General features: G+C 38.2%; 3 protein-coding genes across 3 annotated transcripts; all 3 read right to left on the reverse strand.

The window, feature by feature from the left end:
- Positions 1-237: 237 nt before the first annotated feature.
- On the reverse strand, positions 238-912 carry LOC119083847. The gene is made up of 3 exons (XM_037193652.1): positions 785-912; positions 520-729; positions 238-458 (listed from the first exon to the last, which is right to left on the reverse strand). The coding sequence occupies exons 1-3, from the start codon at positions 884-886 to the stop codon at positions 408-410; spliced, it is 363 nt and encodes a 120-aa protein (XP_037049547.1). The 5' UTR covers positions 887-912; the 3' UTR covers positions 238-407.
- Positions 913-2,517: 1,605 nt separating this feature from the next.
- Positions 2,518-3,452, reverse strand: LOC119083840 (lectizyme-like). The gene has a single exon (XM_037193645.1). It carries the CDS (start codon positions 3,392-3,394, stop codon positions 2,543-2,545), a length of 852 nt encoding a protein of 283 aa, XP_037049540.1. The 5' UTR covers positions 3,395-3,452; the 3' UTR covers positions 2,518-2,542.
- A 4,864-nt stretch (positions 3,453-8,316) lies between these two features.
- On the reverse strand, positions 8,317-9,020 carry LOC119083929. The gene is made up of 2 exons (XM_037193744.1): positions 8,824-9,020; positions 8,317-8,760 (listed from the first exon to the last, which is right to left on the reverse strand). The coding sequence occupies exons 1-2, from the start codon at positions 9,018-9,020 to the stop codon at positions 8,466-8,468; spliced, it is 492 nt and encodes a 163-aa protein (XP_037049639.1). The 3' UTR covers positions 8,317-8,465.
- Between the last annotated feature and the right edge of the window lie 4,674 nt (positions 9,021-13,694).

Below are 13,694 nucleotides of genomic sequence, written 5' to 3' on the forward strand. Positions count from 1 at the left end.
TTCCCGATCGATGGCATGAAGAGTAATAATCTCCAGATCGTCCATTACATAATCTGCCAGACCTTTCTGTTCCAGAACTGAAGTCATACGAAATTTCCAGGTATTAAAATTTGTTCCATCGAATTAGAAATGTTTCTATTCTTTCTTATCCATTTTGATACGTGTCCTGGGCCCATAACCTGTTAGATTTGCAGATGCAGAGTAATGAAAGGCAGGTTTATTTAAGAAAAACGTCCGAGTATATTTAGTTCTTACAGAATGAACAACTGAAATTACTTCACGGCACACTAAATCTAAACGATTAATTTGGATATTATATCATTGGATTACTAAATCCAACATTTTAAACACAAAGAACTGTCACATTTATGCTAAAAAATTTAATTGAATAAACACTGACATAACACTTAACTATGATTGTACTTCATGATGCATGCTTTTGGATCCCTTTTGAACATCTGTTAAATATAAAGAACAAAAATTCAATATATTTCGTTATTTAACTGAGATCATCATTACCGCTTTGATTTTAGAGTATTGTGTCGTAACAAGCTTAAATAGTCTCGTTACCAGTTTCTTTGAAGCCGCGCTCGACGTATTACAGACATCCTTCAACATTTGATCAAATGTGACGTACTTTTTATCAATCATTTGGGAAACAGTTTTCTCGTCAGCCGGATTCTTCAATTGATTCTTGAGGCACGTGTTAACGATTTCTTTTAGTTGTCCCTTGAAATTATGTCAGATGAGTCTACAATTTAGTCGATTCCAACTGAAGAATTACCGATTTGCACATTTTCGTAATCGTTCCTTTGTAATCCTTTTGCGCTTGTAATTGGAGCGCCAACATGAGAGTCAGCAGCAAAACAACTATTTTACGATTCATTGTGTTTAACTTTCGATCGTTGGCAGGTAGACTGACTGAGTGATTGAAAATTCATGTCTTCTTGCAGGTTATTACAATAATTTTGTGTCTGACTATAAACATCTGTTTCTAAAATTAGATAACAGTTGCTTCTCTTTATTTGTTTTACGTGCTGAATTAATTACGCAGCAAGCAATCGTTGTTTGTTTCCCAATTTGTTCATTAATGCAAAAAGTACTGTGGGCTATTCAGGACCTACTTTTGGCAAATTTATTTGGAAACTCATGGAATTTGAAGCAGATGGTGAGGGCTGGGGTGACGGTTTTTCAACGATAAACTTGTAAATGATGCGTCAAATGAAATGTTCTTGCCAATCCTCCATTTTTTTGTGGAAATATATGTGAACCACATACAGGCCACCATATTGGATTTTATTAAAAATGAAATATCTCGTTGATAATGATTCTTAGAGAGTTGCTGTCAAGAGGGAAGCGATTGGTTATGTTTACTGTTTATGTTTCAAAATTTGTTCAGTGTCCCACGTTCTCAGGTGTTGTGGTAAAAATCATCCCAACAAAAATCTCTTCGAGAAAAGTGTCACGCAGTCTTTTAAATACAATTTCTAAAATGAATGATATCGCTAGAGTTGACGCTTTCAGCTTCGAAATTTGAAAATTTGACGAAATTCGAAAATTTGACGAAATTTGACGAAATTCGAAAATTTTACGAAATTTGACGAAATTCGAAAATTTGACGAAAATCGAAAATTTGACGAAATTCCAAAATCTGACGAAATTTAGAAAATTTGACGAAAATCGAAAATTTGCCGAAGAAAGTAATTCTCTATTACCCAAAAAAATATTAGTCCTTTCATCCTACGCTCGAGTAGCTCAAAATTTGGTCACTCTAATCACTCTAGCTCAAACGAATCTGCCCCGATTTTTTTAATTATTTTTTTGTTCGAATTGTGTTACGAATACCTTTCATTTGATGGGTCGCACGCCTCTGTAGGTTTCAATACAGCTAAGCTACAGCCGAAAACGCGTTCCCGACCCTCGAAAACGACACTCAGAAACCACTTCGAGGCCAATAAAACAAAATTCTGGTTTTTCCTGGGGTAATGGCGTATCACATTTTCTTTTTTATGCCTACCCTGAGGTTCCTGCAAAATTTCATGGAGATTGGCTGACTAGTTTCCGAGATCGACCGTCGATAGATAGACAGATAGAAACATACAGAGTAAGTTGAAAGATTTTGATTGTTTGGAAAACGTTAATTTGATGCATTTTCTATGAAAAATGACCAACTTCAAAACGATGTATTTCCGGCAATTTTAAACCTACATAGTCGAGTGATAGCTCGTTTTGCTCGTATTTGAAGCGCGAATAAGATAGAATAGGATTTGTGGTGATACAGGCCAAAGGAAAGAAACTTAAATTCTCGCCTATATATAGTTGCCGCGTCTCAAAAAATTTTCTTCGTTCTTTTTTTGGAAGTTAGACTGCGTCAAGTCCTCCGCTATCGCTCCGGACATGATCTATTTGGTCTAATTTTTTATTTTTCTCTTTCGTCAGTAATTTACCTTTTGAATCTGTCAAAATCGGTATTACCGTTCCCCGATCATCAGAAAAAAGGCGCTAGGTGTAAGTCCTATGTTAAAAGTTTATTTTTTCATCATTACATTTGTGCGTTGTCGATCACACTATCAATCCATGAAATATAAGCACTAATACGAGTGAAAACAGCCGGCCTATCATTCAAACCACAAGGGATAAGTCCCCATGATACCAACGCAACAGCTACATCATTTTGTACCAAAGCGCCACCATCATCGAACATACAAGCGCTCGCAGCTGTTGATCCAGCACAAATATTAGTTTCACTGATAGGATCGGGCCATGGCCAGTCATTTCGACAACTTTCGAGCGGAACAATTACCAACTGAGCCGTTTGTAAGATGTCGGGAAACACGGGGAAAAATCCATACGCTGTGCTTCCCCATCCATGTATCGTACCGACACCAGTTGGAATGGTGTCAGCGGCCGGCAGCTCAATTGCATTCACTAAGGAGTCAAACACAAATGGCGTGCGAATCAGAATAAGACCAATGTCGTGTGGCCCTTGGAATCCATCGAAATCTTCATGCGTCCACATATCATCTAATGTCACATGCCGAATTTGTTCTACACCTTGGAATGTACTGAGGTCATGCAAACCAGCCACAACGGTGCTGATTCCATTAGTTGGATAGCTTTGCACACAGTGACCTGCTGTTAAAACCCAATTAGTGTGAATGATTATTCCAGCACAGAAATGGGCGGGTCTGATAGTTCCCCATTGCAGAGAAACTTTGTGTGGTGCACTATGCGGCACAGCATTTTCTCCTCCAACAACTCTGCCAATATTTGTGGAAATTCGTCCGGAACGTACAAGTACTCCATTTTGAACTTCAAATGTTGGTGCCTGCTGACGTGGCAACGCTTGCGAGGAAGCGACAGCACACAAAATCAAAATTGTAACAAATTTCATTTTGTTCGTTCACGGTCCGTTTCGGATCAACTACAGCGTATTAACGTGGGCAACCAGGTGCCGAAGAGCATATATAATCTGCTACTCTTCGCATTTTCTAATATCTGTCGTGTTCAGATAAGAAATACACCACTTGACTGTGGAAGCATTTAGGTGGATTATCAAAAATTATCAAATATTACGAGCATGTCTAGTCATATTATTCATAGATAATTCTTATGCAACAGTTTTACACTGAAAATATTGGTCGATAATAGACACAATGCGTTGATGTAGACTGTACTTAACAGATAATTATTAGACCCGTACGAAGTACAGGGGTCTCATAGGTCTACTAACACGTTTGTAACACGTCGAGTTCGACTCCTAGTCTTGCAAAGACAACTCACGGTGCGGTTGAATGGAGTTTAATTAAACATGTCGTCGCAAATTTGATATTTTTGGATGTTCTTTGTCTGCTTGTGACCCTGAACAACGTTCCACAAAAATTTTTGATTTTCATCCGTGCAGTCCGATCGATTGCAATCGATAGGGAATGGAATTTTAATAGTTATGACAAAAAATTTGTCGCATGGATGCAAGGTGGACAGGTGGCGACTCATTGAAGTTGAAAAATGACGATCTTTGAAAGGTTCTACAGGCGTGGATACTTGAGTCACAGAGGTGGTAGGTAATTAGTTGTACAAGTAGAGGGACATTAGCCCTACCAATATCCAAAAAATTACTTTTTCAAATTTTCTACATAGCAACTTTATAGTGGTTCAAAATTTTTCTCTGATTTTTAGCCATAGTTGTGAAACTCAGCAACACCTAACTGACACTCATGATAATTTTTCGCAGCCAAACTGCTTAATTTTGTGTTGCTGTTAGTCTCAGCTTTCCAACAACAACCCACTTGCTATATCTCTGGTCAACAGTGCCGTTCTATTGAGTGCCTAAGTGAGGTAAGTCCATCTACGACGAAATTTTAAACATGACTTCAGAAAACGGTAATAAAGCCCAAATATCGGTATTATTTTGCTTTTTAGCCCCGTACGAAGTACAAAGGGGCTTATAGGATTACGATGCCGTGTGTAATTAATGGAATTCGAAGCAGACGGTAAGGGCAAAGTGTTTGCCTATGTTCATAGATGACGAATCTGAAATAAAAATTTTGTCTGTCCGTCTGTCCGTCTGTCACGTCGATATCTTGAGTAAATCAAATCCGATTTCAAAATTTTTTTTTTCCCTGAAAGATAGTCGAAATAGTGAGGCTAAGTTCGAAGATGGGCATATTCGGGTCCACCTTTCGTGAGTTAGGGCCACCTAAGTGATTTAAGGTCTTTTGGTGATATTTATGGCAAAATAAACGATGGAAATGTAAATGACACGGCAAATGATAGGTATTGTCAATACCAATCCAGGAAAAAAACGTTTTTTAAAATCGGGTGAGTGGACCGTGAGTTAGGGCCTTAGAAGTGAAATGCTACTAGGGCCCTATGTATATTTTACATAGAACTCGAGTAAATTTCATTCGTTTTTCGTAATTTTTGTTTGATTTGGAAGGTAATCGAATGCCGAATAGAATGTTGTTGAAAAAAAATTAAATTTGGGTCCTTGGCCTAAGGCCGCTACTAGGGCCCTATGTGTATTTCACATATAACTCGAGTAAATTTCATCCGTTTTTGGTAATTTTTGTTTCATTTGGAAGGTAATCAAAGGCCGAATAGAATGTTGTTGAAAAAAAATTAAATTTGGGTCCTTGGACTAAGGCCACTACTAGGGCCCTTTGTGTATTTTACATATAACTCGAGCAAATTTCATCCGTTTTTCGTAATTTTTGTTTCATTTGGAAGGTAATCAAAGGCCGAATAGAATGTAGTTGAAAAAAATTTTAAATTTGGGTCCTCGGACTGAGGCCGATACTAGGCCCTTCAAAAAATAAAATTTTAGGGCGATTTGAAATTTTTGTTTCATTTGAAAGGAACGTCGTACAGGGCTTCGTAATTGCGCTATGCGCAATTTGTAAGATGTACATATTACATAATAATTTTACTTTAACTACATTAACCGGCGCAATAGGCTTACGGTCAAAGTAGGGTGACAGACGCACTAGGGTCACGTACGCAATAGATATACGGGTTTGTACGGGGCTCAGTCGCAGCAAACGCTCCGACTGTTCTGATGGCTCGTTTTATTTAGTTTTATAACTCTCTTTACAAATCGCAATAAAACAAATCATCCCCATACCTCCTAACTCAGTTATAGTACCCAACTACGAATATTTGAAATCAAAGTCGGCTTTTGACTTGCGATGTGAGCTCAAAGAGTTACAGTTGTACAGTCGATATTTTTCGTTGTAAAATGTTTCTTCCAACAGTAATGCTGAATTCAGACCAATTTGGAGGCTTTCGTGATGAGAGCCACCTCTTAAAATTGATTGTATAGTGTGTTTTAACTCATACAACGAAACAAGCCATCTGTCTTTATGAAAAAATCGCAGTGCCTACTGTGACTTCATCAGCCTCCAAATATTTCTTATGTTCATGCTAGGAGCAGTGCGTTGTAGTTGGACAAGGCTGGCGCCACACTTTTCTCTGTAGAGGTTTTTGTTGGGATTGTCTTATACAAGAAAGACCAATCAGGCTGTTTGCTATTATTCCTTGAGTCAATTCCACAGCTGTTACAACCAATGACAGAATTAACATTTACTAATTTTTATTGCTTTATTGTAATTGCGCTAATATTACTTATGGCACAATTATTATCGCACTCCAATTTTAGAACAAATATAGGAACGAGCTAAAATAACCGTTTTTTTCACCTCTTTATAGAAACGAGGTAAAATAACCCTTTTTTCGGCTCTTTATACAAATGAGCTAAATTTAAAAAAAGGTCAAAAATGTTTTAAAAAAAACTGATTTTGACATTGAAAAATATACAGTCTAAGGCAGTCAATTTTCAGCATAAATTAGCTTCAGCTGTTTTTCAGCTGATCCATACAAACAATCACAACCGTTTATACGTCTTTATACGGTTTTACCACTATCATGCGCGTGCGTGTAGCAGCTTCAACCGTATGAACAAGGAAAACCAGTTTTGATTGTATGTGTGGATCAGCTGATGAAGCAAATTTATGCTGAAAATTGACTGCCTTTGACTGTATAAAAATTGACAAATATGCCGATCACAAAAATGTGTTGTCGATTCGAGCAAGGGAAGACGGGAACATTTGTCTCACATGAAAGTTTGTCGTACAACTATAAACACCAAAATGGTTTTGTGAGCATTCTGGGCAATTAATATTTGGATTGAAATAAAAAATATTTTTCCTTTTTGTATTTTCAATGATTTACTTTTGTTGGGATAGGGCTTTTGCTGCTGGGAGAGAAAACGTACTAAAACGTTAAAAGCTTTCAAAAGATGTGACAGGTACAACAAGGTAGCTCTCTAGGGCGCGTACCGCGCGTACAAGAATTGTATTTCATTCACTCATGTTAACTTTTGTCACTCAGTTAATACTGTCAAAGTTAACTGTGAGGTTAGATTCTCCACGGCCGATTTTATCCGTGAAGAATTAACTTATCAATGAAACTTGACATTTCTGATGTAAAAAGGTTTTCGATTTTCGTATTGATGAAAAATAATTATTTTTGAGTGATGACATTGTGTTTAAATAGTGAAAAACAATTAATTAAATTTTGTTTATATTACAACGGCAGTTGTCAAAATTCACTTTCATTAACTCGGCGCGTTCACTGGGCAACAAAAAAAATAGAATTTCTGTACGCGCCCTAGCAATATCACACACTGAAATCAAACAAATTTCGAAAGCTAATGACTGTAGATGTCGATTGTCGCCCCAAGGCGAAGTCGAGTTAGACAAGACGTCGTTTGCGAAAAATTACCGGTATATCTAATGTAGATACACAGTTTTTCGCAATTTCGGGACATAATCACCTTTCCAATGAAAAACATGTCCTACATGTTGTACCAATATTTAGAGATGAGTGGGCCGCCCGCAAAAGTGGGCTGCCCGCAGCCCATGCCTCATGCCCCTGGGCATGGGCGTAATGGGCTTCAGAGATCGTGGGCATAGGCCAGGGTGTGGGCATTTTTATAAAACTTGGGCGCCCAAACTACGATTTGTTATCGTCATCCCATCAATTCATAAGAAATATTTTTCGATAATTAGTGTAATATCGGAATTTTTTTGGATCCTGGAATTAAATTTTGTTTGAAACGGTCGTCATTAACATGGGAGTCACTAGCAGAATGTCTTTATACAAACTTATTACCCAATGGGTAATTTACCCATACAAGACACATTTAACACTAACTAAATCAGCGATTATTGTAGACAAAGTTTGTGGGCTGGGCTAGTGCCCATGGGCATTTTACTTGTGGGCATTGGTCTGGGCATTGGGCTCATTTTTTCAAATGATGGGCATAGTGGGCATGTGGGCACAAAAATTTGCTATGCCCACTCATCTCTACCAATATTCACGTGTAATACAGAAATGTAGCCGGCAACGCAGTGAAACCTTCAAAACATTATAGATGATGATTATGACTCAGAATTATTAAAAGTACACTTATTAAAGAAAAATCATTCTACACACTCAAGACCGGCAACGATAGAAGAAAACAATCTAACAGTCATCAATTTCTAGTTTACCGTTATAAGTTACAAATTAGCATAATGAGAAGCCATAGCAAGCTAAATGGATATATAAGAACTGAACCAGCCGATGAAGTATCCTCTTCACTAAATAGAAAAAAATTAGTGAATTGTGACATTTGACGAGTTGGTGAGGCCCAATCAGGAGTATTTCCTCCAAAAAATGTTTCAATGTCGGATCGCAACTGAAAATGTTTTCATTTCAAGTAAAAGTTTCACAATAAATCTTTCGAAAGCATTTTGAACATGAAAGGCTGTGTGAACGGGCTTCAGCTCTTTTCGTGGCATTTTCGGAAGCATTTAACTTCAGACGGAATGGCTTGTTTGTTCCGGTTAACACAGCCTCCATTTTTTCAATGAACAATTGTCGACAATCCCTTGTCGTCAACTATTTGCGCATAAGTGATAAAATTACATATTTGTAGGAGTTTGGCAAAGGGATGGATCTTGTGCTTCTCGATTTGCATACAAGTACAGTTCTCCTTGTCCACCTTCACGCCACATTAATCTGGTAGAGAAACAGTCCACAGCAGGATCACCTCCAGTGCAACTAGTCTTGCCACCATACAAGCCAGGAAGTTTTCCACCCTTAACAAAGTCGAAACCGGCCGGGAAAAACACACCATATTTGAAGATAGCAGTGTGATTAATCTGATGTTTTGTCCAAACACCAAACCCACCAATTGGCTCCACCGATGGTGTGTAACTGGTCAATTATTTACTGAATTATTAGCGAAGAGATTTCCAGTTTAAATAGTCAGAATTTAACCTGCCCTCTGGATAAATTACATCAATTCCTTCTCCATTTTCCCAAAGGAAAACGTTCTGATTGCCGTAGCTAACTTGGACATTGCCAAAGGCTTCAGAAAGTGAGTTTTGACTGAAGTTTGTACGGAAAACTTCTACTTGAGTTGCTAAAACCAAAGTTTCAGTGAAGACGCAAAGAAAAACCAGCAAACGTTTCATTTCAAAACTTGTATTAATTAATGATAAAGCCAGAATTGCGTTGTGGAAGAGATTAGACGTCTTATCATCATTTGAGCGTTTCGAGTGCTTCATATTATATATATATGGGACACTCCGGCTAAAAAGTGACATTTCAAGTTATTTTCAGAATAAACTTCCTTTTCCCTGAAAGCTATTGATTGACACTACTTGTCTTAGTTTGAGTACCGAACGAGAACTTGTTGGGCAAACAATACAATTTCCAACGTTTTTTTTTCCTTTCTCACTGACTCGTTCAGTTTTCGTGGTACTAGTTCAACATCTGGATTAAATCAGAGGCGCCGACTCATAATTCTATATCGGGGGGCCCATTCAACAAATTTTACCGATTTACTATCAAAGGACACTCCATGTTATCTTTCATCAAACGACAATGTTACGGGCGTTTCAACTCGGACACTGCGAAAATGCTTGATAACTCAGTCGTGCGATCTCACCTAGAATTCGCCTGCCCGTATTGGTTGATGTTTACATCCAACCGTTTGAAAGCGTACAAAAGCAGTTTGTTTTGTATGCCAATACCGACCGCTACATCGCTTCGAATGATGGGACCCGCCATCTCCGTCCATACGTTGATAGATCCAATGAACTACATTTGACTGGAAAAGTTAACTCTCAACCACTTCGAGATCGTATTGATTTGTACATCGTGTTGGATTTCCAATTGAATAATCAAGTAGTCTATATTTACTAAGTTAGTATGCCTTGAAGAAAATTAGTTGCAAACCTCAGTCTAATTGTAACATTCTTCTGGAAAAGTCGTTCTGCTAATAAAGCTCTGCATATTTTGTAACGTCTGATTTTATTACTGCTTCTGGAAATCTGGATAACCAAGAGGTTATGGGCCCAGAGAAAGCAGGCGGAGTAGTAAAGAAGTTTTATGGATGGAATTAAAATACCAAATATAGAAAGTTTGATTGTCGTAATGAAGCTGGTACGGAATTTGGTGCACGGTCGCAAAATTATAAACAAAATAGGCTGCGTGCAATAGAATTGGAATACGAACGTCAACGACATTGGCATCTAAACGGAAAGGACATTGGCATTCAAACGGAAACGACATTGCCATTCGAACGGCAACGACATTAGCATTGGACATGGACAATGATATATGAGCTTGAGAATTCAGCTCGGGAAGTGGATGTGGAATTTACATTGGAAGTTGATCTGGAAGTTAGATCGAGAAATGGAATCGACGATATTAGTGGTGTTGGGAGTGGCGCAAGCCATAGTTCAGCTGATATTCGTGTGGGACGAAATTGCAATTTTTGAAGCGGTAGAAGGAATTGACCGCACAGAATTGAAATTGGAGAGTGGTAGAAGGAATTGGCCACAGGAATTAGAAAGTGGTAGAAGGAATTGGCCATAGGAAATAGAACATGGAAATTATATTTTTGGAAGTTTGGACACTTAATTGGAATTGGATTAAATGGAAGTAAATGGCATGGATTTCGACGTGGCAATTAAACAATGACATTTCTAAATGTGTTGATTCCGAAAATTCATTTATTTAAGGAGGTGCGAGGCTATTAGTTTTGAAGAGTGATGCTTGATGATTCAATTGAGAAGGAGTGTTGGATTTCCAATTGAATAATCAAGTAGTCTATTTAGTAAGTTAGTATGCCTTGAAGAAAATTGGTTGCAAGCCTCAGTCTAATTTTAACATTCTTCTGGAAAAGTCGTTCTGCTAATAAAGCTCTGCATATTTTGTAACGTCTGATTTTATTACTGCTTCTGGAAATCTGGATAACCAAGACATCGGATCCAGAACATTACGCAACCCTTCACTGATTCGCTTAGCAACATACAGTCGTGAATACCTGACGAACTCTCCGTTTAACTTTGCATTTGCATGTCGTCTGTTCAACTTTGCTGCCACCTACGTTGATCCAACATTACCTTCGTGAGAGTTTCGTCGAAATGTTATCGAACTTGATGATTCAATTTTTGGTTCATTTTCTTCCTGCTGAGTGCTGTTTGCTTCCTTTGACTGTACCACGGATCGGAATTGTTTGTAATGGGCAGTAATTGAAAATGCCACACCATACACCAACCAACAAACGGAATTATTCGTTATGGCCAACGATTGAAAAATGCCAGGCCACCAAGCAAGCCACTGTTGATTGTACTGTCGCCAATGATTGCACCGCCAAGCCAATTAGTTTGTGACGATCAATTAAGGTAAATTAGAAATGGTAGACTGTAGAGTTTCGCACTCCAACACGCAGTGCCAGTCAAACCACTTCTAATCAACTTAAATTCTTTCCTCGTTCACGTAACTCCGCTGAACTGATCAAATTAGCCTTCTCGCTTTAATTCTATTTCAATACAGTTTTAGAGTGAATCACATCGTAGAGTGTCTAGATGTAACTATTCTCAACACCGATGAAAAATTTTTGGTTTTTGAAACGTTATAACAATAGCTACAAGTTCTCCCGAGTTCGTTTTAACGTTGCGGCATTTGCAACGGACTAAAAACAACACCAGAGCTCACACACAGTGTGAGACTATTAGACTAACGCAGAGGAAACCAAAAGAAGAGCTCCATTTACACATACAGTTCAGTTCTTTCTTGGTCTAGAAAGCGACTAGACCTGGATTGGATTCAATATCCGTTGCATATTTTTTGACTGCTGGCTGTGGTATGAGGCTAGTGATGAGATCGTAAACTTACTGGAAAGTCGTATGCTTCTATGGATCTAAAGGATACGACTAGACCTGGAAGTACCCGTTCGTAGGTTCCGTAGGCTTGCGATGTGGGTTGAGCCCATTTTTAAGGAATTTTGAAAAATTGCACTGAGCAGATACGTGATGGTAGAGGAGAGGTCCTAGAAGGTCTTCAAGATTTTGATGATGACCGGGTAGCACAAAGCGCCTTCGTGATCTGTGTACATCGATCAGAAATGATCGGACCTAACTGATAAATCTAGAAAAAGGGAAGCTGGGCAGGACATATTGGGAGAATGACAGATGAACGTTGGACCAAAACCGTTGTGAACTGGAGACCCTGACAACAAGGCCTAGAGACAGACAAATGGAATCAAGGAAATAGAAGGCAATAATTGGCAGCATGTGACAATAGACTGTTCGCAATACTGGGACAATACAAACAGGCTGAAGAAGAAATCCAATTTTAAAGGGAAGATGTAAGGATGCTAATGATATACTAACTAATACAAACGTACATCAAGGTATTGTATTGTAACACTGAGTGCCCCTTTCTTTTTTCTTTCGATTAGGTCTGTCGAAGGTATAAGAGGTATACGGAAAATTTCAGATATGCGAGGTTGGTCGTCCAGAAATTAGCAAAAATATATTAATGGGAACTATGAACGACCTGCACACAACAATCAAAATACAAGTCGCTGCCTCCGGAAAAGCCAAATTAAAATTACCCTTTTCCTATCTCTGGACCCGCCTTTCTTAGCCTTCCTTTCGACGATGAAGTCGTTTGCGTAAATTCTTTTGATACCGAACGGTGACTTTGTTGTTACCAACATTCCAACTACAAAGCATATTTCTCAATCCAACAAATCCTTTATTTCTACATTTATTGTGTAGGATCTTCCACCTGTTTTTATAAATGCTGATCCCAAAAACAGTTGTTGTACGCAAAAACGGTTCCGCGTCATAGCTATCTAGACAGATAGACAAGAGCTGCCGCCGAAGAGCGATTATTAAAGATTCGAGGCGTTTTTGTGAACACCGAGAATTTTTAATAATTTTTTTTTTCGAGTCGAATCATTTAATGGATATTACTAAATAACCTCCATACAAACAACACACACTCTACGGGGAGTGTGTGTTGTTTGTATGGAGGTTATTTAGATTTTACATTTGCCCATATCAAAACTTACGGAAAACACAAATTGTATCTAAATTAAACAAAAACTAATCACAAATTAACAAAAACAAACACAAATTATGTCAATCGAGCACAAAAATGTTGCAACAACATGGCTGCCCGAATTCTGTCTACGTTCATAATGAGAGAAGTTACTCAATCTACTAAGTCTACTACATTAGCTATGGTAGCAATGTTCGCTTAGGTGAGAAAATGATTTTTTTCTCACTCAAAATGGCGCCTCTCAGAATGACAACAAAACGTCATTCTCACAACGCTTCATAGTGGACAAAATAAGGATCTTCGCATCGCTAGCATGAAAAAATTCTCTAGAAATCTCAGCTAATGTCATATAAATAGTGAAGGTAATGCAATACGCAAGCCCTCAGCAGTTCAGAGTTATTTTGGGTCTCGACATTCAGGTGAATTAATTTTTGTCATGTTGCCATCGTCGTATTTTCTTGTGACTAATGTTGTTGCATCCAATTCACTTCACCACTAACTGCAACTTGACTCAATCGAACTCAATATGGGTGCAACGTGACAAAAATAAATTCACTTGAAAGTAGGGATCCGATGCATTTGTCACCTTGTGACTTTGTGCATCAGTGATATAATGGTATCAGAACTTGAGGAGCCCGGCTTTTTGACATAAGAAAGTGCGAGCGGACCAAATAAAAACATGCGCTGTTACGCACGGATCCCTACTTTCAGGTGAATTTAGTTTTGTCAAGTTGCACAGATAGATATTCATTTCGTGACTTTGTTCGTGTCATGTTGCAGCTAGTGGA

Source organism: Bradysia coprophila, unplaced genomic scaffold (assembly GCF_014529535.1).
Source record: "Bradysia coprophila strain Holo2 unplaced genomic scaffold, BU_Bcop_v1 contig_70, whole genome shotgun sequence".
Lineage (NCBI taxonomy): Eukaryota > Metazoa > Arthropoda > Insecta > Diptera > Sciaridae > Bradysia > Bradysia coprophila.